The sequence below is a fragment of the Martes martes genome (assembly GCF_963455335.1).
Source record: "Martes martes genome assembly, chromosome: 7".
NCBI classification, from domain to species: Eukaryota; Metazoa; Chordata; class Mammalia; order Carnivora; family Mustelidae; genus Martes; species Martes martes.
The window spans coordinates 31628949-31652866 of NC_137894.1; the positions used below are offsets into that span (position 1 = coordinate 31628949).

The window sequence follows — 23918 nt, forward strand, 5'->3', positions numbered from 1 at the left end:
GATTCTGAAGTCCTCAGACAGGCCTGAAGTTAGCTTATTTGCCTGACCGTGGAAGGCACACCCCTCTTTCTTCATCTTTTTCCTGTGTTATGATTTCTTATCTGTATTTGAAGTAGCATTTTCTAGATTGAGTTGGTCTTTTCTGAGTTTACAGGGTAGGACTTCTTCCATTCACTTCAGAGAAGTTGGAGAAGTCTAGCGGACCATTGGGCAGGGGAGGCCTTAACCTGGCTGTGCCAGAAGCTTGCTGATCTGTTACTGATATTGAAAGGAAGCAAGTAATGAGCTGCTCATGAGTTACCTGGACAAAGAGGGTCCTAGACAGTGCTCCCTCATCTTAGCCATTAGTCCTAAGAAAGGAGAACTTTACTGCCTTGTCTTGGACATGAATTCACCTACACTGACCTCTGTGTGTTCTTACTTTCTCTGCCCCTGAGCAGGACATTGTCAATACCTCCGGCCGCTTCTTCATTATCAACAAGGAGAATTACACTGAGCTGAGCATCGTGGGTCTCCAGATCACAGAAGACCCTGGCGAGTATGAATGTAATGCTACCAACTCCATCGGTTCCGCCTCCGTTGTCACCATCCTCAGGGTACGGAGCCACCTGGCCCCACTCTGGCCTTTTTTGGGAATTCTGGCTGAAATCATCATCCTTGTGGTGATCATTGTTGTGTATGAGAAGAGGAAGAGGCCAGATGAAGTTCCTGACGGTAAGAGCATCCCTACAAAATAGCTGTAATGTTGGGGTTGGATCCTTGGGATGGTTTCCAAGCACCCAAAAAGGACTGTAAGAATGTTGGGGTTCAGTCCCAAAAGGAGAGAAGGAGAATTCTCATACTAGTTCCTCACACCCTGCTCTTAAGATTAGCCACCTTCGAGCTATTATTAGCTCCATCCCTGCATTTGGCTGTTCTCCAAGCCCCAGTCCCATCTGCCCTACAGGCCCCATGTGGGGAACAGGCAGCTGTCAGTCTCTTTGTTCAGCTCTGTCCTCCTCCAATACAGATCATCAGGCAGATTGAGCTTGAGGAGAATCCAGGTCAAGCCTAAAAGCCACCCAAGATCACAGGCCACCTGGCCTTTCAGGCATATTTAAGGTGTCTCATTGGTTGTCCCGTGGTTGCCCGGTGTAGCCCTGCAGGAGCCGTCCCAGCCCAGTCTGACAGATTTTGGGAACAAGATCAGCCTTTGGCTCCCTTGCTTGGTCCCTTTGGCAGGTTTCAAGGTTCTTGGTGAGGCAGCCACCAAGCGTTTGACTTTTCTGCTGTCTCACAGACAAGAAGGGTGGAGTCTGATGTATCTATCACCCCTGGTTTTAAGACCGAGCTACTAAGCAGTCACACCTGGAGCGCAGGCCCTGAGGTGACACCCTTAGGCTGGCTTAGGCCAGAGGTGGGACTAGATAGTGGCATCAGGATAACAGTGAATTAGTAAGCATTGGAAAGAACAAGGAACTTAGATTTTTGGACATGCTTACAGTGAGGAAAGTCTTAGGGGATCTCTGGGGTTTTTTCCTTTTGTTTTGCTTCTGTTGTGGATATTCCATTTCTAACCCCACGATTATAGTCAGGGGGCAACTGCTGCTGGAGATGTGTATCGGTAGTACTTTTGGCTTCCTGACTAGCTCCCACCCTTCTGCCCTGTAACATCACTGTCAAAGTCATTGGCCAGCCAGTGATTACCACCACTTGCTGTCACTGACTAGACAAGAAGGGTGTGGGCCTAAGTTCAGTGGAGGCCGGCCTCGGGTGATGGTGAGGATGCCAGCTCTGCTGCGACAGTCCTGGGCCTGTGCTCGTGCACCGCAGTTCTGTGCCCACCCCTCAGAGTCGTCTGTGTCCCTGTGGCTCCTGCTCCCTCAGAAGGTGTGCAGCCCTGAAGGTAGGCCTGGGGGCTTTGGCTTCTCTGGAAGGCCACGTTGGCGAGGTCTTCTTTTCCTTTCTTCTCAGCACCTCCAAAATCTCTCTGCCTGCCCTAAGCAGAAGAGAGTATTACAGTGAGGAAAGGTTCATTGTTGAACCTAACTATGCCTGTGGGAGGCTGGGCTGGCCCCCCTCCCAGGGCACATTCCTTCCTCAGCGAGCTGGATGCAGGAGCTGCGGGAAGCCTCTGGGCCTGTGGGAATAAATGAGCCAGTTCCCTGCAGGGTTAGCGCGCCCCCAGGATTTTTACATTCCTTCTCCTACATCCACAGAACTGTTGTTCTATGACATGAACTGCCTTCTTGGGATTTTCACACATGCGTACTATCGTTCCTATAGTTTTTTCTCTTTCCTGCTACAAATTAGGATTCCCAAGGCAGAGTACTTACATTTAGGCCCGAGAGTCAAGGGACCTTGTCTGTATTTCCAGCATTGGCTCCCTAGGAGCACTTACACCTCGGTTCTGCAAAGGCTTTTCATCCCCTCAGAATGCTCTTTGCTTTGCAGAATAGCACCTTGCTCAGCCTTCTGTTCAGAAAGGTAGAGAAGCAAAGAGGTAGGCGAAGGCAAAGATGGGCTTCATATCCTGATGTTTTATTTTAAGACAAGGCTGGCTGCCACTCTCTTGGCAGAATGACACTGGCTCAGCATGTCCCCATCTGAGTCTTCCTCTTAGGAAGCCACTTGGTTTATTACCAGGTTGCTCCCCTCCCCCCCGGCCTGTGTGGAAGACATTTGGGTTAGATTTGAGAAATGGTTAGTATTGGTTTTGACAAGCACAGACACCTACATGGGGAACAGCTATTGTAAAAACAACCACCACTACCACCACCACCACCACCTAGAGCTGCACAGCTCTTGAACGCAAGTGGTGGCCGGTTGGGTGGAGGAGCCGTGAGTGGTCAGCAGATCTGAGTGGCTTCCAAAGGGAGCGTCCCTCTTTTAAGTGAAATTATTATAGACAGTGGATGAATCCTACACAAAAGTCATGGGTAAGTGCAAAGTAAAATCTTGCTCTGGTCTCTTAGAGGAACTATAATGCAAGCAGCATTTACTTTTCTCTTGTTGAATTGGGGTGACAGACCTGGGGCACTGGGATTATCGCAGTGTTTGCCTCCTCTCCGCTCCCTTCCCGACAGCCAGCATGGTCCAGGCTCCATTCTCCACATCCCTGCCTTGCTCCAGCATTTACGCCCCAGAGTTTTCTCCCTTGTCTGCTGCCTCCTGTCCAACTCCTCCCTGCTCCTATGCCCCTTCATTTCTTGTCCCCCTGGAATTAATCATTAAAGAAAAAAAAAAGTCAATTGTTCTTCAGTGAGTTTTCCTTATGCTGTGGCTTTTTTCTAGCTAGTTTCCCCTCAACTCCTGTGCAGTCCATGTACGGGCCGCCCCCTCATATGCTTTCTCCCCACACAGCCCTCCCCAAGCCTACGCGTAGACAGATGCATGCACTCCTGTGTGGAATGAAGGAAGAGGGACCGCCTATCTGATACAAACTGGAGTTGCAGAGGTGATGAGTTTGTGTCAGATAACCGTCTGTGGAGCTGTTGACTTATTTATGCCATAGTGAAAATGGATTTTTTTTAAATACGCCTCACATGCTTTCTCTGCCAAAATAGGTACTTTACTATCAGAGTAGATGTATGATTTCTGAGTCACTGAACTTCTTTTGTATGAGACAATTTCATGTAAAACTCACAATATTCCTATTTGGGCAGTCTGAGCCCTTGGACACTCAGCCCCTTACCAGAAAAGCACTAAGTGAATAATTTAAACAATTTAAAACTGTACACATGCACACATTCTAACTTAGTTTAGTCTGAGTACATTTCCCCAGAAAAGTAAATACTGTTTCAGATTTCTCACATAGGAAATGCTTAGAGTTAAGGTTTAGTGGCTTTCAGCAGAAAAAAAACAAAAGATCTCTGTCTCTTAGTCTACTAGAGTCTACCCAGGATACTTTATTTTTAAAGATTTTATCTATTTGTCAGAGAGTGTGTACAAGCAGGGGGAGTGGCAGGCAGAGAGAGAAGCAAAACTCCCCACTGGCAGGGAGCCCAATGCGGGGACTTGATCCCAGGACCCTGGGTTCATGACCTGAGCCAAAGGCAGGTACTTACCTGACTGAACCACCCAGGCACCTCTACTCAGGGCATTTTACAAGCGAAATGCACGATAAGTCCCTTTGAGCCCCTGATGTGGTGTGTTTGAGGATCGATGCCCAATAGGTTGTCTTACAGGTAGATTATCTGCATATCGCCTTTTATCTTCAGTGTTTTCAGTAACAGATGAATCATGGGGTCAAATCAGAGTCTTTGTTTTTTCACGTTACTCACTTCTTGACTACATTCTCTGAAAATGTTAAATGGTAATTACCTAAAAAGACTAGGTCGAGCCGGCATCCTCCTAGCCTTCTATCCATCCTACAGCTCATATGCTTGGAGCACACCTTCCGTGTCGGTTCTCTGCTGACGGAACCCAGGGAGGGATTAGTGTGCGCGCGAGTATGCTTCAAGTCTGTCCTCTCCAGTCACCTGGGGAGATGCGGTGCGATCCTGCCTCATTGTTGGGGTCTTTAGTTCTACTGGACATTTAGTGACCTCGAATGAAAACAAGAAGAGCTGATTTAAGAAAAGAAGTGGCGGCATCAGAGAGTTTTCTGTTTTCACATTCGGGGACAATTTTTTTTAGCAATTCAAAGGGACTCCTCCTCAAGTTACTGGTGGAGAAGATAGTTGGGGGTTTAGGGGGACCATTTTTAGTGGCTCTGATACATTCAAACTCTTTTAGACACTTTACAAACAAGAGCTTTTCTTATGTTTGAAAAATCTGTTAGTTGGGAACGTGTGAAGCTTTTCAGCTGGCTGGGAATGCTGGAAAAGAAATTTGACTTTTTAAAATCGTCTCCTAACTAGGGGTCATCTGAGTCAGTAACAAGTTACCTTGTGGACCGAATACAGTAGGACCAAATATGAAAGGCAACTGGATGTGACCGTTATTCTCTCTGGTTTAATGCTGCTCTATGGAGATGAGGCAAGATTTAAGCAGGTTTAGAAACTAGAAAACCCCACCCTCAGTGAGAGGAAGGCAGTGAAAAAGGAGCTTTGACCAGATAGTCAACTCTTGGTCACTTTGACTGAAAAGCCATCTTTTTCGAGGTGGTGCCCTATCAGGTAATGCGTTGTGTACTGGGCATCGCAGAGCATCTTCCAGACGGTGAGGCGATGGGATCTGGCGGAGTGAGCGCCATAGCACAACTAGTTGGGAAGATGGCAGTTCCATCAGGAACTTCTCTCTCCTCAGATGGATTCCAGAAGCAACTTGTTCCCTTTCTCCCCAGTCCTCTTCCTCCCATCTAGCCAGTGGCTGTGAGTAATCCCAGGCGAAGAGGAGAGCCAGTTTAAGCCGCTATCTTTTGGCCTGAGGGTTTGGGGGTATGTTGATATTTGTCGGTTACTATGACTTCTTTTTTTTCCCCCCTCAATTGCATCAAACCCTTAAAACATGGTGGTAAGTGAGCGATATGCATGCTTTTGGAGTTTGTTTAATCTCCGCTTCAGTCTATACGATGCACAGTTCATAATGTTAACACTTTTCTTCAAGTTTACTTCATTCACTTTCACAACTAATTTGGATTTCAGTTTGCTGTTTAATCCTCATTTACTTTTTGATTTTCGTACCTTTTCTTCTGTAGTTCTGTTCTTTCCTCTCTCCTGATTTCCCTGTTAGGGTCAGGTTGTTTTGTTTTGTTTTGTTTTGTTTTGTTTTGTCTGACCCGTGAAGGGAGAGTGGTGCTGCAGATAGTGACTCAGTCCAGGACAGTAGGAGACATGAGACTGTTTTCTGGGTTCCTTGTAAATGTGCATTGGGGGGAGAGAGGATGCGAGGTCCAGACACTAGTGTGAGCAGCACCTGCTCCCACCTGCAGGCATGGCAGCTGCACCAGAGCCGCTGTTGCTAAAACCCCTACATGCAGCCCTTTGCACGGTACCAGCTTGTTGGGCTGGAAGATGACATCACTGGGCAGGCAGCAGGGCCTACCCCTCTGCCACCAAAAGAAAGAAAAGCTTGCGTGTAAAGTGCCTGGGTCAGTGCGGACAGTGTCATGCTTTGAGGAGATTAGCTTGGCTATCGCGATTCTCCCTCCCCTGCTTTTTCTTTTCATGCTGGGTGTAGATTGGTGTTATTCTTGTCAGTTATCTTGCTCTAGAATTTTCTGTTTTCCGGTGCACAGCCAGAGCACTGAAACTATTCTAAGTTTGCTCCTGGGTCTTTTCCTTTAAGTCCCTGAAGTGCTTAGTTCCTGGCATGTAGCTGAGCTGGCTTGGCCTGGATGCTGAGAGCGTAGGGTGTTGTGGTGCCAGTGGATGTAGGCTGGGCTTCTCAGTCTTGGTTTGTCCTGTATATCTCCACTGCGTACACGGCACACAGCTGTCTTGGGTGTCCTTGAGTCTTAGTTTGTTCTCTGTACCTGGTCGAGAGTGTACTGTTGTTTGTAGTAGAGCCCTGTGGACACTGGTGTGTCGCTAGCCTGTTGTTCTGGCTGACAAGTCATTGGTTTGTGGTTAGTTTGTTTTCGTTTTTGTTTTTGTTTTTTAATCTTTTTTTGCTCCAGTCACTGTGTGTGCTGGCAGTGGCTTTGCCTCTCCGTTGCCTCGAAGGAACAGGTGGAGCAATGTCTCCCTGTGACAGACATTACTCCTGACGTGTGCTCCTGCAGATGCCTACACGGAGACTGTGACCTCCATAACTGCTTCATGTGCACCAAGTCCCCTTGTGGAATCCTGCTGAGAGTTTTTCTGGAAGCCTTCAGTGAAACCAAACTGCTCTGAATCATTTAGTCTACCCGACTTATGTAAAACAGAAAGAAACTAAGAGCACTTACTGTTCCCTGCCGTTTGTGGGCCTCTTTAAAACAAACAGTCCATGTATGTACATCCCTGCCTAAAGGGAACCAAGTTTGCCCTCAGTCCACAAACAGGAAAGAAAAACTAACAAATCACAATCATGAAATACCAATTTAAGAAGGCTTCTAAACTCAGAGAATCTAAGCTTTTTGGTTAAAAAAAAAAAAAAAAAACTCATGGCTCATCTGGATTTCGGTTCTGGTTTTGGCCAGGGCTCAAGAGTTGAGCCTGTCTTTCTGTCTGAAGTCTTTTCTAGAGGGATGTCACCACTATTCAGCTCTCCCTGGTGTGTCACGGAACATCTGGTACCCATACACTTGTTGCGGGCATAGCCCGGCCGGGCTGACCCAGTATTAGGTTGAACTATTGTGGCTTCCTCTTCTCAATCTTTTCTCCAGATGAAAGACTCTCCTAACGATTACAGAAGAGCAAGAGCAGTGTCCTTTGGGGAAGTGAGGATGTGTGGCTAAATGTATAGAACATACACATCCATCTACCTTGCAGGATTGAGCCAAAACTGTGCACGCATTCACCCCAAGAAAACAAACAGCAGGATTTTACAACTGAAATGTTGGTTTGTCTTCTCATCTATTTAAGAGTGAACCACTGGAACTTGGGGACAAGATGAGTATTATAATAATGCAGCCTATCTGTCCGCTACAGTTGCAGTTTTTCATGACAAGCATTCAAAGTGTTAACTAAAACCATTGAAACAACATACCTGCCATTAAAAACTTGAATCTAGAAGTAATAACTCCATGAGTGTTTTTGCACCTCCAGATGGAATGGCCTTGAATAAATGCTATGAATAGCCATGTTTGCCACTTGCCATTTGCTGTTCTGTTAATTCTCATGTAGAGTCTCACGATTTTCTCCTTTCTTCTGTTTCTCAATGGATTATTAAAAATCTGAACACCTTACAGATGATGAACCAGCTGGACCAATGTAAGTATTTTACTGGACATTGATTCAGTAGTTTATTTTGTATTTGCAGTGTAATCCAATGGAGTAGCAAAGGTTGTGGGGAACCAGTGAGTGGAAGTGAGTGTCGTAGACCTCGCTAGCCGCACCGTTGGGGCTGACCGACCATTTGATTCCTGGGACAGGCAGTATAATTTTGTTTTTTTCTAACAATATAAAGTGGAATGCATGCAGGAATATAGTTTTGCGCATCCTACATGCTCAAACTGATAATGCAGGGGGCAATCACCAGTATTTATCAGAGACTTCCAGTCTTGTTCATCTCAAGCGGAACTGTAGCAAAGGTAAGCTGCCTGGCTCCCTTACCAGTTGCATGTGTCCGAGGGAGACGGTACTGCGGGCTCTGAATCCGTGGACTAAGGAGTAACAGGCAAACTGCCCAAGTTGGTTAAGTGCCAAGGGGCACAGCAGTGCACATATGTGATCATCTTTTATCATTTGAGAAGAGACTGTGGTGTTCAGTAAAGAAGAAACTACAGTTTTTATTTTTATAGTAAGTATAGTCCATAAATCAGAGGGAAAGGTACCTGAAAATTGTATCTTGGGAGTCAAAAGGATTACTCGAAGATCTGTAGGCACTTTATGGAGAGAGTGTTTTTATGCATTAGTGTGCAGTAAAATTTCTTCTTACACCAGGGATGGTAGTAAGTGAAAGAATCCCTGTATTTCCATGTGTTATAATTTCAAGAGTTGCTACTTGAGTTAACTTTTATAATGCAATTTTTCCTCCAAAGGAAAACCAACTCTACCAACAATCACAAAGATAAAAACTTGCGCCAGAGAAACACAAATTAAATACTGCTTATAATGTAAGTATGGCCTTCTTCAGAAATTTTAAAAATTATATTCCAATGAATATGCCTCTGTTGACCTTGCTACAGATTCTTCCGTAGTTGGCATCACGTTGTGGGATCCTAGTAGTTCATTTCTGAGCAGCCAATACTGATGGAACAAGTTCTTTCTCTGTCCTCCATCCAGTGCAGCCACTGGAAAGGAACATTTTCAGCTGTGTTGTTCCACATTTCTCTATAAGTGCCATTTCAGAGTACGTGTGGTGTTTTAAAGAGACTGCACCACTATTTAACCATATCTTTAAATAGAGGTAAAAATTGGCACCTTATGTGGATTATTCCCAGAGGCCAGTTAATTCCACTTTGCTTGTGAGGGCCAGGCAGGAAGGTGGCCGGCACAGCTAGGCCGGAGTGCCTTCCTCGTAGGCACATGGAGATCAGAATTTCACACCACATCCCTGAGCATGCTGTCTGAACCAAAGCTTTGTTTGGTGTGGCACTTGGTGTAGTCTTCAGTGATGGTGCATATTCCCTTTTAATTTCCACATACTGTCTCTTTACAGATCTTTAGGTTCCTGAAACTGGTGGCAACATGACCTGCTAAATTTTCTGCTTGGACCTCTTTGGTTCTCTCCCCTTTCAAGTGAGCAACACCACAACGACTGTCTAAAGCATGCCTTATTTAGCCTTTCCTGTAAGGGTGACCTAGTCAGGTTCATTTTAAACAATGCTTCAGTGTAGAAGGTGTAAACTATTTTGGGCTTGATGTGCTGTGAATGTTGCTTTTTTCCCCCCTTTGTTAAAATATTTAAGTAGAAGTGAAAAGGTCCTCAGGATCGGATCGTGCATGCGCCATTTTTTACTTAATGCAGCTGTTAAATTGGCAAAGCTCTAAATTGCACTGCTGCCATCTAGTGAAAACATTTTTGTAAAGTACAGCAAAACCTACAGATATATACAGTATATAAATATATATATATATATATTTATATTTTTGGGGGTGGGAGAAATCCAAAATAAAATAAATGCTTGTTTCATTTTTTAGCTGCTGATATTCATTCCTTATTGTATGTTGTCAGATGAGGAAATTGTGCAGTTCTGGTACATAAAGATGAGTAATATAAACTGAAATCTGTAGTTCTAAGGGCTTAACCTGCGACTTTGGTAAGAAGCTGGAACGCTCCACTGAATGGATATATTGAATTGCAGTATATATGTATGATTGCTTTTTAAGTGATTCTTTTTTGTTAAACCATGTAAATTCTTAAATCCTTTTGCACTGATGTGTTGAACCTTATTGTACATTCAATTAAGGCAAACTTTTATAATTTACCTTTTGTTTTCAATGACCTTGAAATGTTCTCGCATGGTATTCTATGCAACTTGTTCTCCTCCGGGGTTGACACTGTATTTTTCACATTGCTTTAACGGTTGAGTGTAGATTTTCTCGCCCGGCAGGGTTCTCATGCGGTGTGTAACCATAGATGCATGTACTTGTGTTTTGTGTTGAAGTGCAATGATGTATAAAAAAGTGGATTCACCTGTTTTTAAAAATAAAACATTGATAAAAGGTGTTCGGAATAATACTCTTTATTCTTGTATCTAAGGAGAAAGCACTTTTTCAGTGCTTTCCGCTTCCTTTGTTGGAGTGTTAATTTCTCAACCCTGTCAGCTTTTTGAGTTCCTTTTCCACCTCTTCCACAAACGCGGGAAAATTCTGATCCATGAGGCACAAGCGTAGAAAGGGGCCTAACTCTTCCGCGTCCCACGCAGATTGTTCGCAGACCGGGAGCCGCTCCCCTGACACCAGGAGAGACTGTGGGGATTTCAGAAGAGTAGTTTATTAGAGAGTATAGCCAAAAGCAACAGCCTGAATAGAACACAGAAAAACTTTGCTTTAAGGAAGTATTAGGGAAACATACACCAAAAATTAGTGTTTACTAGCTTTATAGGGTTCCTTTATATGACGTTTCTAAATATACATAGGAAGTGAGATCAACTTGTATCCCTGAGTATTTCAAATGTATTAATGAAATGATTTATAAAGTTAAGATCCTGTTTTAATGAAGAATACTGTGCTGACATTTTGTGGACCGATAAAGTTGTCAATGAATGAAATGCACGAGCTTTGTTCCTCTTTCCCAAACCTCATAGATGAATGGGTGTGAGCAGTTCACCGTGTGGGAAGTGGGTTTTGAATGTAATTAAAGTCACAAACTGACCATCCAAAGGACATAATTAACTCTCATGTCTCTTTCCAGTCTTACTCATGAAGTTGGACAGGGAGAGGAGCCTGTAACTGTCACCACAAGAGACAAGACCTTTCTATACCACTCCCCAGCCCAGAAAATGTCTTCATACCACCTCCACTCTAGTTGTCAAACATTTAACCCCTGGCAAACCACTCATCTCTTCTCCATACCTTGTAGCTTTGCCTTTTCCAAAATGTCACAGATGAGGTCATACAGTGTCGAGCAAGTTTTTCACTTGATGGACTGCCATCTGTATGTCTTTGGTAACTTGCAGTGTTTTAAAACCAGGTGAGTAAGTTGCCACTATTTAGATATGAGAGTTCAAATTAAAGTCTACTGGACCTGGCGGTCTGGACGATGCAGTGACACTGGAGCCCACAGCATCAAGTGAGACTGCGGGCTCCAGCTCTGTGGTGTTCCCTCTGCGCTTGCTGCTTTGACTCCTAACACTCCTCCTAGGTGAGTGGTTTTATACCCTTTCTATGGATGGCACGGTTTGGTGTATGTGTATACAACTGATGTTTCCCTAGACACGATCTGTAATAGACATTTACTTTTCTAAATTCAAACCAGCTTCTCAGACTCTGCTTCAAGAGAGAACGTGAAAGTAACACGGAGCCCTGCTCTCCAGTGAGAGCCACTGTTAACAGGTTAGTGTATCTCCTTCCAACTTTTGTTTGTATTCACGACAAGAAAATCAACCATGCTGCTTTGAAGACTTCTTAAAGACTTACTGTACTGCTAATACTAGTCCATGGCAATAGGGATATGTATCACTTTTATCGGCTGCATTTTTATCCCACTTACGGTTATGCCACACTTAAAACCACTTAGTGTCCTATTAGTCAACATTTATGTTGTTTCCGATCTTGTATCTGTGATCAACACTGTGAAGGGCATCCTTATATGCATGTTTGTGTAGCTGAAATGGAATTACAGGTAATAAGACAGAACATGAAATTTGATCTGTATGGCTACATCGGTTTCTAAAAGTTTTACCCACTTACCTTCATGGAATGACTTGTCTAGAAGTTTAGAGCAAACGAATAACCTGTCTGAGCGCCCGGCCTGGTGCTCTCTCTTGTTTGTACCTGCTTCCATACTATGTAAATATGCAAATACTTACATATGTATAGTTACTATGTAAATAAATTGGGCTAAGATACACCTTTTATAGCAACTGACATTTCCTGAAGAAGGATATCACACCGTGCCCTGTTTCCATGGTTTTTTGTGTGGCTCTCCTGTCCTCAGCCGCTCATTCAGTTACCCTCTAGCCACAATGCAAATAGGAGGCTATATACTGGGGCACTATGTAGCCTGATCTGCTGCTGGACAGAGGCATTTAGGTTTGTGTTTGGTTTGGTTTTGGTTTTGGTTTTGTCGTGGTTGTTTGAGTTATTAAAAGGAATAGACATGAATTCTTAGTCTTCTTTCCTCTTAAGTTTTTTAGTTCTATGACTGTCCAGGTTAGTTCTATGACTGAGTTAGTAGTGATAAGCCAGACGGAGAAAACACCAGTGTTTTCTGTTTCATACCACCGTTAGCACAGTTCAGTAAATACATTTAAAAAGAAAGACAGGGGTGCCTGGGTGGCTTAGTCAGTTGAAATGTTCGACTCTTGGTTTTGGATCAGGTCATGATATCAGGGTCCTGGGATCCAGCCTGACACTGGGCTCTGCACTTAGCGTGGTGGAGTCTGCTTGAGATTCTCTCTCCCCCTCTCCCCATCCCCTACCTTGTACGTGCTCTAAAATAAATTAAAAAAAAAATTATCCTTGCATACTGGGATGATTTCCATGCAGAATGGTATAGAAGGCAGAAGCTGTTAGCCTGACCGCGTGCTGTCCAGCACAGCAGGGAAACACAGCGAGGAGACAGGTCTCCAGGAGCTTCCAGCAGAGTAGGCATCAAGTGACCCCGAATTTGAATGAACAGATTTGTGGGATTCTTTGGTAATAGCAAACTGCAAGGGGAGGGAGGAATGTCTGAAAGCTAGTCTGTGCGAACAAGGTTGAATCCTCCTGGGTTTCCACACATCCTTAGCTGAGATCGTAGCACCGGAAGTTTGTCCCTACAGAAACTATCATTGATCTGATTCCAAATTCATATTGATATTTATCTTAGACTAGTTCTCAAATTTCATGTCCAAAATTAAGTGGAAGTACTTCCCTCTACTCTTCCTTTTGGGGAAGTGGTAATTAAATCCGTTATCTCCCACACTGAACCGCTACGGCCACAGGCACGGCCCGCCCTGCCTGCCTTTCCCCGGAGGCAGCTCTTCCATCGGCCCAAGTGCCCCGGTCATCACCAGCTTCCACACTAGCATCTTAGCTTACTCTTCCACAAGGGGTGACCATGGGGAAGCAGATTCCTCAGGATCACTGTTTTCATGACCAAGGAAAACAACAGGAAAATAGACTCTACCTGAGCTAACCGACTCACTGAGGTCCTTTCTCCGGAAGCGCTTGTGCTGGCCGATCCACATAGCTGCACCTTCTCTGGCCTCTGGGGTGGCTGCAAGGACACGGCTGCAGTTAGGGGACGAGCTGGATGTAATCACAAATGCCACCGACCATCACAGGAGTGGCAGCACGTCTGCTTGTGTAAAAAGAAAGTGTCAGTAAAGGACGTAAAGTCATCACCCATGGAGTCTGCCTGGTTTAAGCTGGGCGAGGGAGTACGGAGTACAGACAGTTTCAGTCTGAGGCTCCCCGCGCTGTGCCTGGTATGTGTTCCTCCGTATCTACTACTAGGCTGTTAGGACTTCCCGCTGTCCAGCACCACCGTGCGCTCCAGGCTTTGGAGGCCTAGCTCGTGCCCACAAGCTCGTCCCGCAGGGCAGGCGACCTGCCCAGCTTCTGGTAATGATTTGTTCCTTTCTGAGAATTATGACTCAAGTAATACATCATCATAGCAGAAGAGCAAACCGGGCAGGGGCAAGGGGAGCAGCGCGTGCGGGGAGGGGACACCGTGTAATTTCAAGAAAACCATATGTTTTTAATAAGACTTAAAATCTTTTTAGATATTCTAAGAGAATGTGTTCTTCTGAGTAAAATAACAAGGTATCTTCATTCAACAATGTCTGTCTGTGCCTACTAGACACCAGGGTGAGAAAGGGAAAGGGCCACAGAGAACAGGGCAGAGGTCCAGCCCTCAAGAACCTACAGCCCAGTGAGAACCTAACAAGTGAAACAGTGATTATAATGCAACCCAAGCGGTGTTGAAGTGGAAGCAGGTATAAGACTTCAGGCTCTTGGTGGGGGGTGAGCTATAGGGAGGCTCTATGCTAGGCAGGAATTAGGAGATGTTCCAGAACCCGTGCATTTCACAAGAATCTACAATGTGAGGGGACTGTTTGGGTAGAACACAGGGGATGTGTTCCAGGCAAATAAAATCCACACAGGGTAGGAAGCGGCCCGAGGCCCGAAAGGCTTGGAAGGCTGCTTCTACCTAAAAGCACTGTTTCTAACGCCCTGCCCCCTCCTTCCTAGTCACACACCTGCAGGTCCACCTAGGCTCAGACCACCTGTGGCTGTTGCACACAGGCGTGCCCACCTGAGGTGTGAGCTGGTGGTGCCTCTGTCAGCAGTATGTTCTGGCTGCCAGAAGTCAGGGGGTGCCAGATTTTGTCTCCTATGTGGTAGCTGACCATCACTGGTAAGTAGGTATTCAGAAAAAAGTACATCTGGAAGCATCAAAAACAGAAGTAGGGTGACAGGAAGTAAGGAAAAAAGAGAAAACTAGTCAAGAATACTAAAAATGACAAAAAGGTTAAGGGACTCAAATGAATCAGAAGTCCATAGGTAAAGCCCCTTTCTCTGTTCAGTTTCCTCACGTGTGAAAATAAAGGTCAGACTCTCATGACTCTCATGCCTGGCGTGGCATGCCTGGCTCCGGTATGTGATGCTTTCCTAGGATATGTACCAGCTCAGCTCACATCATGTTCCTCAGACAACTGGGTCAGACATCAACCAAATGTGGTGTCGCATAAACACTGAACAGTAGCCAAGTGTGAGGGTAGCACCTGAGGCTAGTAAGGCGGCTCAGGTTTAGACTGTCCTCCACTCAAGTGTGTAGACTTAGAAGGTTCTGTGCACACAGTAACTTGCTGTTTGCTTCTTCCAGACTTGTACTGACAAAGGAGAGTTCACCAAGCAACTACCATTCTCTTTCCTGTGCCCCTCTCTTCGGGGTGGACTGGGTTGGCTTAGAAACTCTCAGGTTGAGAAACACTTAGTTACGCCACAGTTAGCAAAATTACAAGGCTGAGGTAAAGTAAAAACAAAATTCTCTGGGAAATGGACTCAAGAGCTTGAAGTAGAAAGACGTGGAATTATCTCTACCTGCAAAGAAGATAACTATTTCAGACCCCCCCAATATATATGTATGTGTATGTGCATATATATATGTATACACACACGTATACATACATATACATGTGTGTATGTCGTTATTAGGGAGATGACACACCTGAATACAAGAGAGCAGCATGATGACTTGAACTTGGCCACAGCTTGCAACTCTTTAAGATGGATTCTGAGAAAGGGAACATGGTACCACATTTGCACAGCAGCAGCTATGGGCAAACCTGGGAATGTTTTGCCATTAGGAAGACTAGAATGTTCCAGGCAGTGCTTCACGATGTCTGCGCTGTGGCAAATTAACCCAGTGGTTTTAGCTTGTCTTCTGCTCTGTAGCTTCAGACAGTCCATCTTATTATGGCCCCTTTGGAGTTGTGATCCTGGCTAACTAACTAGCACCTGAACTTGTCCATCTGCAAGGGAACAATCTGGGTGGGTAACAGTACTGACAGTGACGGTCATGAGTAACATTGTTTAGATGTTTGCCAGGTGTTGTGCTACATCTGTGTGTGTGTGTATATATACACATATACATACATAAACATAGAACATTTCCATCGTGCCGTGTTACAGATGAGGTTCAGGGACTCCCATGAGATCAAACAGCCACTAATAGGGTCAGGATTCAAACCCAGATCCATTCTGATGCTGCAGCCTGTGGTCTTTGCACAACATCACATATAACACCAAACTACAGTTTGGAAAAGTCACTGAAGACAGAATCAAGAAAAGACATGAAAAATTTCTAGCCACTTTGCGGATACTTCTACCTAGATATTTGGGACCAGCCTTCAAAATCAGAGAGGTAGAGCCTCCCATCTGCTTCTGTAGTTCACAACCCTCAGCCTGTGTTTGCTACTCCACGCTACAGCCTCAGTGTATCTTCTTCTATTCAGATAATTGTGTAGCCTGGTTAGGTTCTAGCCTGATGTATCTTCGTTGCCCTTTATAAGGCATTCCAGACTACCTCCCAAATTCTAGGAGCCTATTTGCTTCCTGTCCCATCCCATGCACTGGGTACCATAATCTGAATCTCATAATGGATCAATGAAACCTACAAAAGAAGATAATCTATTTAGGGGGCAAAGGATCATGAGCAATAAAGTACTAAGTAATAAACCACTCCATCCCATTTGTAGGGAAGGGATTCTTAATATAGCGGGAGCTGATGTGGCAAAATGCCTGAAACTAGATCCAGGGTTTCTAAGAAATGGAGTTTTAGCATGAAGACATCTTCTCAAAGAAGGTCAGACAGAAACAAATGAAGGGAAAGAATTCTAATACAAAATTATACTTGGCAAACTAAGCACATTCAAGAGGAAGTCAGCACTTGTTCAAAGAAAAAGACCTTATGAAAAATAATGTAAATTTATGTTCACCCTACATAAATTCTGAACCAGAAACTTGGTGGTGGTTTAAGGGCTCTTACAGGATGAAGGGAAGAAAGCCAGGTTTAGAAAATAATCTCTCAAAGTAGAAAATTAAAAACTCAGCTTGAAACTGGAATTTCATCTCAAGAGCACAGGTAGATGCTTATGCGAACAACATTTGGGATCAGGCCAACGAAATGCTAGAAAATGTCCTTCCAGGAGAAATTCTAAAACAGTGATCCTCCAACTTATGATCCCAAGACCCCTTTACACACAGATAAATTATTGAGGCCCTCAGACAGCCTCTGTTTTGGTTATATATTTCTGATCTGTTAAAAATGGAAACAATAATTAAAAATACTGAGTCATTTAAAAAAATGAACCCATTATATGTTCTTAGAAATATTATGAAAAAAAAAAACACTATTTCCTAAAACAAAAATGTCATGATTTTGCAAATCTCTGGAATGTCTTGCTTAATGGAAGACAGCTGGACTCTCCTATCTCCTTCTACATTCAATCTGTTGCTTTGGATGAGGTACATGAGGCAACTCTGGCTTCATACAGCTATGTAGGTGGAAAACACCCTTTTCAGATAATGATGGATATTCTTTGATAGAACATTAAAACTCAACAAAAGATAGGTTCTTAAAAGTTAGTTGTAACAGAGTCTGAAATCATAGCAATGAACTTGTTACACTTTCTGTTATTAAAACCACGGGACTATTTTGTACACTTTGACCAGATCTCTATCCATGCATAATTTTGTAGCATCGTGGATTGGTCACTTGGAAAATACTGGTTCACTGGACTATACAGATCTTCCAAAATGTTGAAACTTTTTGTCATATAATTATAGCTAAAAAAAGGAAACACACCCATGTTCATAAGTAGCACTATCAGAGAAGTCGGCTGGGTCGGGAACTGTGACAGTCCAGCAGCAGATACAAGTTTTTCCAAGATTCCAGTCTTCGCTTGGGAAGCTTATTTCATCATTGTCAATAAATACTATTAGTCGTTTTCCAGTAATGACAGGCTCACTTCATTTGAGAAAATGCCCACCGAATACCAGGTTCACCTGGGTGGTGAACATGGGCTGTGGCAGTCTGTCCGCCGTTTCCGAAGCTAACAGCGCTCCAGGGGCGCTCCGGAAGTGGGGCTGGTTCAGGGCGCAGCGGGGCGGCTCAGGCGCCTCCCCACCTGGCTTCCGAGTGCAAGGTGGGTGCATGAGTTCTCGTAGCCAGTGACTGCGGAGGACTGTGCTGACTCCCTGCAGGGTCTGATGTCACTGCCTTGATCTGTGCTAAGGTGACAGTAGCTTTGCTCACAATTCTTTTGTCAGGTGTAACGCAAATACAACAATGAAAAGGGCAAATAATGTCATATTATTATAAAAACAAGGATGACTTTATGGACCCCTGCAAAGGGTCTCAGGGAAGAGTCCAGGGACCATACGTTGAGGATCATGGTCTATAGTGACACCCAGAACACAGCCAGGACTCCTGGCTGCTCTAATTTCTAGGGTGCTAGGTAGCTACAGTAACGATCAACCTTCAATTTAAGTAAGTCACTTAACATTAGGTACCTTTTAACCTACAAACCAGATAGACTCAACAAATTCCACTGTGATTTTGCCCCCACCCCTCAAAGGAATACCTCATCAGGTTTCTCCCAAAGCCAACACATTCGCCTACTTACCCCCTGCTGCAGGGGGACACGCCGCACACAGTCCTTCCCTCGGCTTTCACCCGCCGTCAGCGGGCCAGGACTCGGCAGGAGCTCCTGGCCGACTGGGTCGGGCACCTGCACCGGCACGTACTGGGCCAGCTTCTGCACACAGCTGCAGCAGTGTTCCAGCGCCTGCTCCTTGGACCCTCCACTAAACTGCACCCGGAACATGCGGCTCTTGTTCTGTGGAACAAATCCAAAGTTAGCCTTAGTAACCCTCATCATATACTTCCTTACTGTGCTGTCTTCTAGGGAGTGCTTCCCTTTGCTTGCAGGGGACAGGTGTGGACAAAGGAGCAATTATTCTAGATTGTTCTTGTGGGTAGAGAAAAGTCAGTTAATTTCCTTTCTTCCCCCTTTGGGGAACCACTCCTACTAAATTCATCTCCTTCAGGGAACTGACATCAGCAGGAATGGAAATGCCCATATCATGAAGACCAGGAAAGTCACAAATGACTGCAGTAAAAGATCAGTGTTTTGTCTTACTTTGGAATAAAGATTTCATAGCTTCTAATTCCTTAGGTGGAAAATCAGTGCTGGCTCAACAAAATTTTTCTAAACCTAAGTATATAAAAGAGCAAACCGGGGAGATGGCACATTAAACCAGTGAAGCTGACCAACAAGACAGGGAACAGGAGACAGGCAGATGCGAAGAGTGAGTGAATCGCACAGTCGTAATCTGCAGGGCTCTAGATCCAGAACGAAGCCAGACTACACACAAATCCCGTGTTGCCTCTCATTGGCTGTATGGGTTCCATTCCTTGGTAGATCAGCTAATGTGGGAGAGATGCAGTTAATGTTGTAAAAGTTTGACAACTACATCAAACTTATTTGATTGTAAGTTTAAAAACAGAACTGTATTGTCATAGTAACAACAAAAATAAACCCATTATTTTAGAAGTAGCTTCCTGTTTTGCTAGTCTAGTATTCTGCCTAGCTTAGAGGGGCTAATATGTACCAGACAGGGGTGTATGTATGGTGTGCCTTTGTTCAGGTCCTTCTTTAAAGTTATCCAGATGCTAACTTAGCACAGTGACAGTACTTTCTATTTATTAAAAACATGAATCACTCTAATGGGAGAATGTTTCCAACCACAGCTAACAAAATCCTTTGAGTTCCCACAGGCGAAAGTCCCTTGGTTTGCCTATTCCCAATTGGTACTATTTAAATTTTTTAGATAAAGCTGTTAGGCAAAGCCACATGTTTACATTACAGAAAACTCTGGGCATGTCTAAGTGATGAGGAGGCATCGTGTTTAGAAGAATGGACACTGCTTCCACTTGACTGCCACTGTTGGGTTCTCTTCATTTTGTAATTCATTTAATCTTTGTCCTAAGTGTAAAATAACCCATTATCACTACCCTTACAACAATGAAAAAATACGAAAAGGGAATACTCTAGTATATACTTATCTTAGAACATATACACGCACTTATCCATCGTGGGTTATGTATTACACGGATATGTTGGACTATACTACTGTATAGTAATCTAAGAATATAAAACTAGAAGTTTAGGGGCACCTGGGTGGCTCAGTGGGTTAAGCCTCTGCCTTCAGCTCAGGTCATGATCCCAGGGTCCTGGGATCGAGCCCCACATCGGGCTCTCTGCTCAGCAGGGAGCCTCCCCCCCCACCCCCGCCTGCCTCTCTGCCTGCTTGTGTTCTCAAATAAATAAAATCTAAAAAAAAAAAAAAAAAAAGTTCATTGTTCTTAATGACTGAAGAGTAGTCCTTTATTTAACTGGCCCCCTAATGACAAACATTTAAGTTATTTACAGCCTTTTGTCCTATTATAAACCACAGAGCTGTGGTAGGCATTCTCCTACAAATTCACCTGGTCAAAAGGTCTTGGTATTTTGGTACCTAATGCCTAACTGCTACGGACAAGATACTATCAGTTTACGCCCACTGTGCCCTCCACACTGGAGATTCTTATTCTTTTAAACTTTTTTTACTCTACTAGGTTAACATAGACTTTTTATTGTAGAATTTCATTTCTTTGATTACAAATAAGGTCGAATACTTCTACTTATTGGTCCCCTGTATTTTTCTTTTCTGGATTGCGTATTCATTTCCTTAGCTATTTTTCTCTTGGATGAATAATCCCCAAATTGTCAAGAGAAACTGAAAGCTGATTTTCCCTGAGGAAGGAGAAAGAACTGATAAGAGACCTATACGTTCCATTTTTGGTAATTCTAGGAGTCTTTTTTGTGAAACTGAGCTGCTTTCCTGTTTACAGTTAATAAGCCGTTTCCAGCTTACCCTAGTTTAAACTCTATACGAAGACCTCTATATTAGCTATTCCCATGCCGACTCTGTAATTATCGAATCTTTGACAAGCAATCACATTAAAAATTGTACCTCGGGGCTGGACAAAAGGGTGTGTACAGAAACAGACAATTATTAAGTGCATCAGCAGGGCAACAATCTCATACCAATCATGTAGATTTAGAGCTATCCGTATGTGAGTGTGCATAAAGAGGAGTCTGGACAGTTAGGGTTTCTTCAGAATGTAGTTCCAAGAATGACGGGGTAAGCTGTATGGGTGACAGCCTAACTGAAGCCTTGCTCCAAGTCTGCTTCTGTAAAATTCTCAGAATTTGAGCTTATCATCTGAAGCCAGAAATATCACCTCAGTGCATGCAGACCCGAGATAAAACTGAGGTGCATCAGGAAAAAATGTGACAATGAGCTACACTGCCATCCCATGTCCTCAATGCCATGGGGTGCCACAAAGGAAAAGCTGCCACCGGGTTAACAAAAAGGACTCCCGGGTTGAAAATCTTGATAAGATTTATTCTTATGCCATAACTGAAAGTGAGAAAGGGCTCCTTGTGGTGAAATGAAAAGTTTTTAAGTATATGCCAACAGCCATGAGCTGGCCTAAATATACAGTCTATCATCTAAGGAGATTAGCTCAAAATGACTATGTTTTAAGTGATGGTTTTACATTTTGGGTTGTTCTCCTGTACTTCAGAACACTTAATTTCAAGTTATTACAATAAGCAGAAAACTCCCTTCACATAGACACCTTGAGGAAACAAAAGTAAAGGCTAAGGGCTTGTCTCTTGACACTGATCATGTACTCACAAGAAAATCAGGCTCTACCTTCTGGGAGGCATCGTGCTCAGTAAATTCTGACTCACAGGTATGAAGAGCATCTGCGTTTGGCGATTCTCATACAGGCTCTCTGGCTGATGTCATACGGTAGCAGAACACATGTAAGACGTGGGTCTGGTTAGCGCCACGTGGGAGGAGAGCCAAGGAGACACAAGGCCTCACCAGCCTGCTGGGTTTTCCTGCCGGTTTTAGATTCCTTGCCCAGACCTGTCTGTATAAAGTTTCCCATCACCACTAGGACCCCCAACCAAAGCAGTTTTCCCCACCACTGGTAGAGAATTCCTCTGCCATAGAAAAGGAAGGAGAGGGAAGTACAAAAAAAAGGACTGAATGAGTGAAGGGGCTTCAACACGTTCTTTGATTCTTTACTTTGCAACCAAGAGGCAATACTCCAAGCCTAGGCCAGACAAAATCATGAAAACAGGATTCAGTGAGTTCCTGGGGGGTAAAGAGGAGAGTGATTTGTTTACTCCTTTAAACCAAACTCCCTGCAGATAGGTAACTAAATGTTGACTGTTAGCCGATTAACCTGGAGCATTTTTATCAGAATTACTGAAAAAAAGAAGCCCAATTTGCAAATAAGCAGAACTTAAACAATCTGCTTATTTCATCCAGAGAGAAAAGAAATATAATCTTTTATTTACCCACAGGATTTAAGCTATATTTAATTGCTGTTAACAGAATGAAAACTTTATTTTCAAAACACTTCTTCCATTTGTCAACTTAATGGTGTTTGTTACCTAACACTTGGTTAATTAAAAGTTATCCAAGGCAAGAAACACCAAAGATACCCTTTTCCAGGTAAGGCCAAAAAAAGAATCTGTTGGTTCAATATTATTATACCAAGTCAACAGATCACAAAAAGGGAGAAAAAAAAAAAGACATGATCTTGATAAGGTATCAAAAATATTTTGATAAATCAATTTAATATGTAATCCTGATAAAAGTATTAGTAAATAAAATTTAACTGAAAGACTATCTCCCTTACATGGTAAAGAATATCTGATCAACAGCTAGAAATGTTCTTAACGTCTAAACACAACTGTCCATTCAAGTCAACAAGAGGTCAAGGATGATGGTATAACCATAGAATTTGTGTTCTGAAAGGTCTAGGTAATTCAGTAAGGTGAGAAAAGTAATAAGTATAAACTACTGGAAAAAATAAAATTGTCATTGTAGATTATAAAATCACTTTCCTAGAAATTAAAAAATTAACAAATCAGAGTTAATGAAAGTTTGGTCAGGAAGCCAAATTTCAACTAATTCAGAAAAAGTCTAATAATAAGCAGCTAGAAATATCTTTGGGATAAAGAACAGCATTCACAGTAACAGTGGGCAAAAGGATCTTAACCTTAAATATTTCTAAAATCTACATCTATATGACATATACATATATATATAAATTACACAAATTACATAAATAAATATTTCTACATAGCATGTAATCTGTATGTATATGTGTATATAACTAATCTCTATACATATTGTCTAAACACTTTGAAGAGGAAAATAAAACCAGTAGGGAGGTGATTCACAGAAGAAATACAGATGGCTAACAAATACGCAAAAAAGGTTCATTCTCATTAGTTACTGAAGAAATGCAAATTAAAGGAAGATGTTCCTTTCTGCCAATCAGACTGGAAGCTAGCTTTAAAATTTAAATTATATCCCCCTATTGGAAAGAATTTGGATAAATGAGCATTCTTAAATTCACTAGTGCTATAAAAATGGGGTGACTTATAGAGAGGACACATTGACAAAATAAATACACATACTTCTAGGACTCCTATCTCAAGAGCCCTGTAAATAAATCCTTATGAAAATCAAAACATTTTTATAATAGTGAAAACTTGGGAATTAGCTGAATCATGTTGAATGCAAACAATAAAATGCTGTGTAGCCCTGAAGAATCACGTTTTCAAAGACTAAGAAGGTCGTGACTCAGGATCATGTTCCTGATGTCATGTTCCATGACAAGACAGCAGGAACAAAGCGATCCATGTAATACAAACCCAAAGGTATAAATGATCTGTGCGGTAGACACTGTTCACTGCCATGAGCAGATATATATGAGAGGCTGAGAAAGCCAAACGCTCATTTTGCTAATGTCAGCAAATTGAGACTGGCCACATTACATTCTGGTCCATGAGACATAAGAAGACCTATTCTTTTGTGGAAAGTGGAAAGAAGCCGTACAGGAAAGCTTTTGCTTTTCTTATGAAAGGGACAGAAGAAGCTGGTTTTCCTTGAATAGAAATTCGGTCGAGCTACAGCAGCCTTTTTGTAAATACGAGGGAGAGGCCAGGGGAATTGCAAAGACGTTGACCTTAGTACTGTGAAATTGCTGAGCCGATGCTAGCAACTGCCTGTTTCTGGATTTGTCATCTAGTAGAAAAAAAAAAAATAAACCCTTAATTTGGGGGGCCATTATGCCTGGATTTTCTGTCACATGCATTTGAATGCTATCCTAACTGAAAG

General features: G+C 43.2%; 2 protein-coding genes across 3 annotated transcripts in view; one reads left to right on the top strand and one right to left on the bottom strand.

The window, feature by feature from the left end:
- Nucleotides 1–10178, top strand: part of NPTN (neuroplastin) — a 69941-nt gene extending 59763 nt beyond the window's left edge. For both annotated transcript variants that reach the window (XM_080807574.1, XM_080807575.1), the window contains 4 exons: nt 441–714; nt 7757–7778; nt 8549–8623; nt 9169–10178. In XM_080807574.1, the coding sequence (XP_080663700.1) occupies nt 441–714; nt 7757–7778; nt 8549–8609 (357 nt within the window). In that variant the 3' untranslated portion in view covers nt 8610–8623; nt 9169–10178. The remainder of the gene's footprint in view (nt 1–440; nt 715–7756; nt 7779–8548; nt 8624–9168) is intronic.
- A 78-nt stretch (nt 10179–10256) lies between these two features.
- The window catches only part of REC114 (REC114 meiotic recombination protein), a gene marked incomplete at both ends in the record, with an annotated part of 98965 nt that continues 85303 nt past the window's right edge, over nt 10257–23918 (bottom strand). The window contains 4 exons of the mRNA XM_080809665.1: nt 10257–10421; nt 13285–13406; nt 14416–14545; nt 18290–18502. Coding sequence (XP_080665791.1) covers nt 10257–10421; nt 13285–13406; nt 14416–14545; nt 18290–18502 — 630 coding nt within the window. The remainder of the gene's footprint in view (nt 10422–13284; nt 13407–14415; nt 14546–18289; nt 18503–23918) is intronic.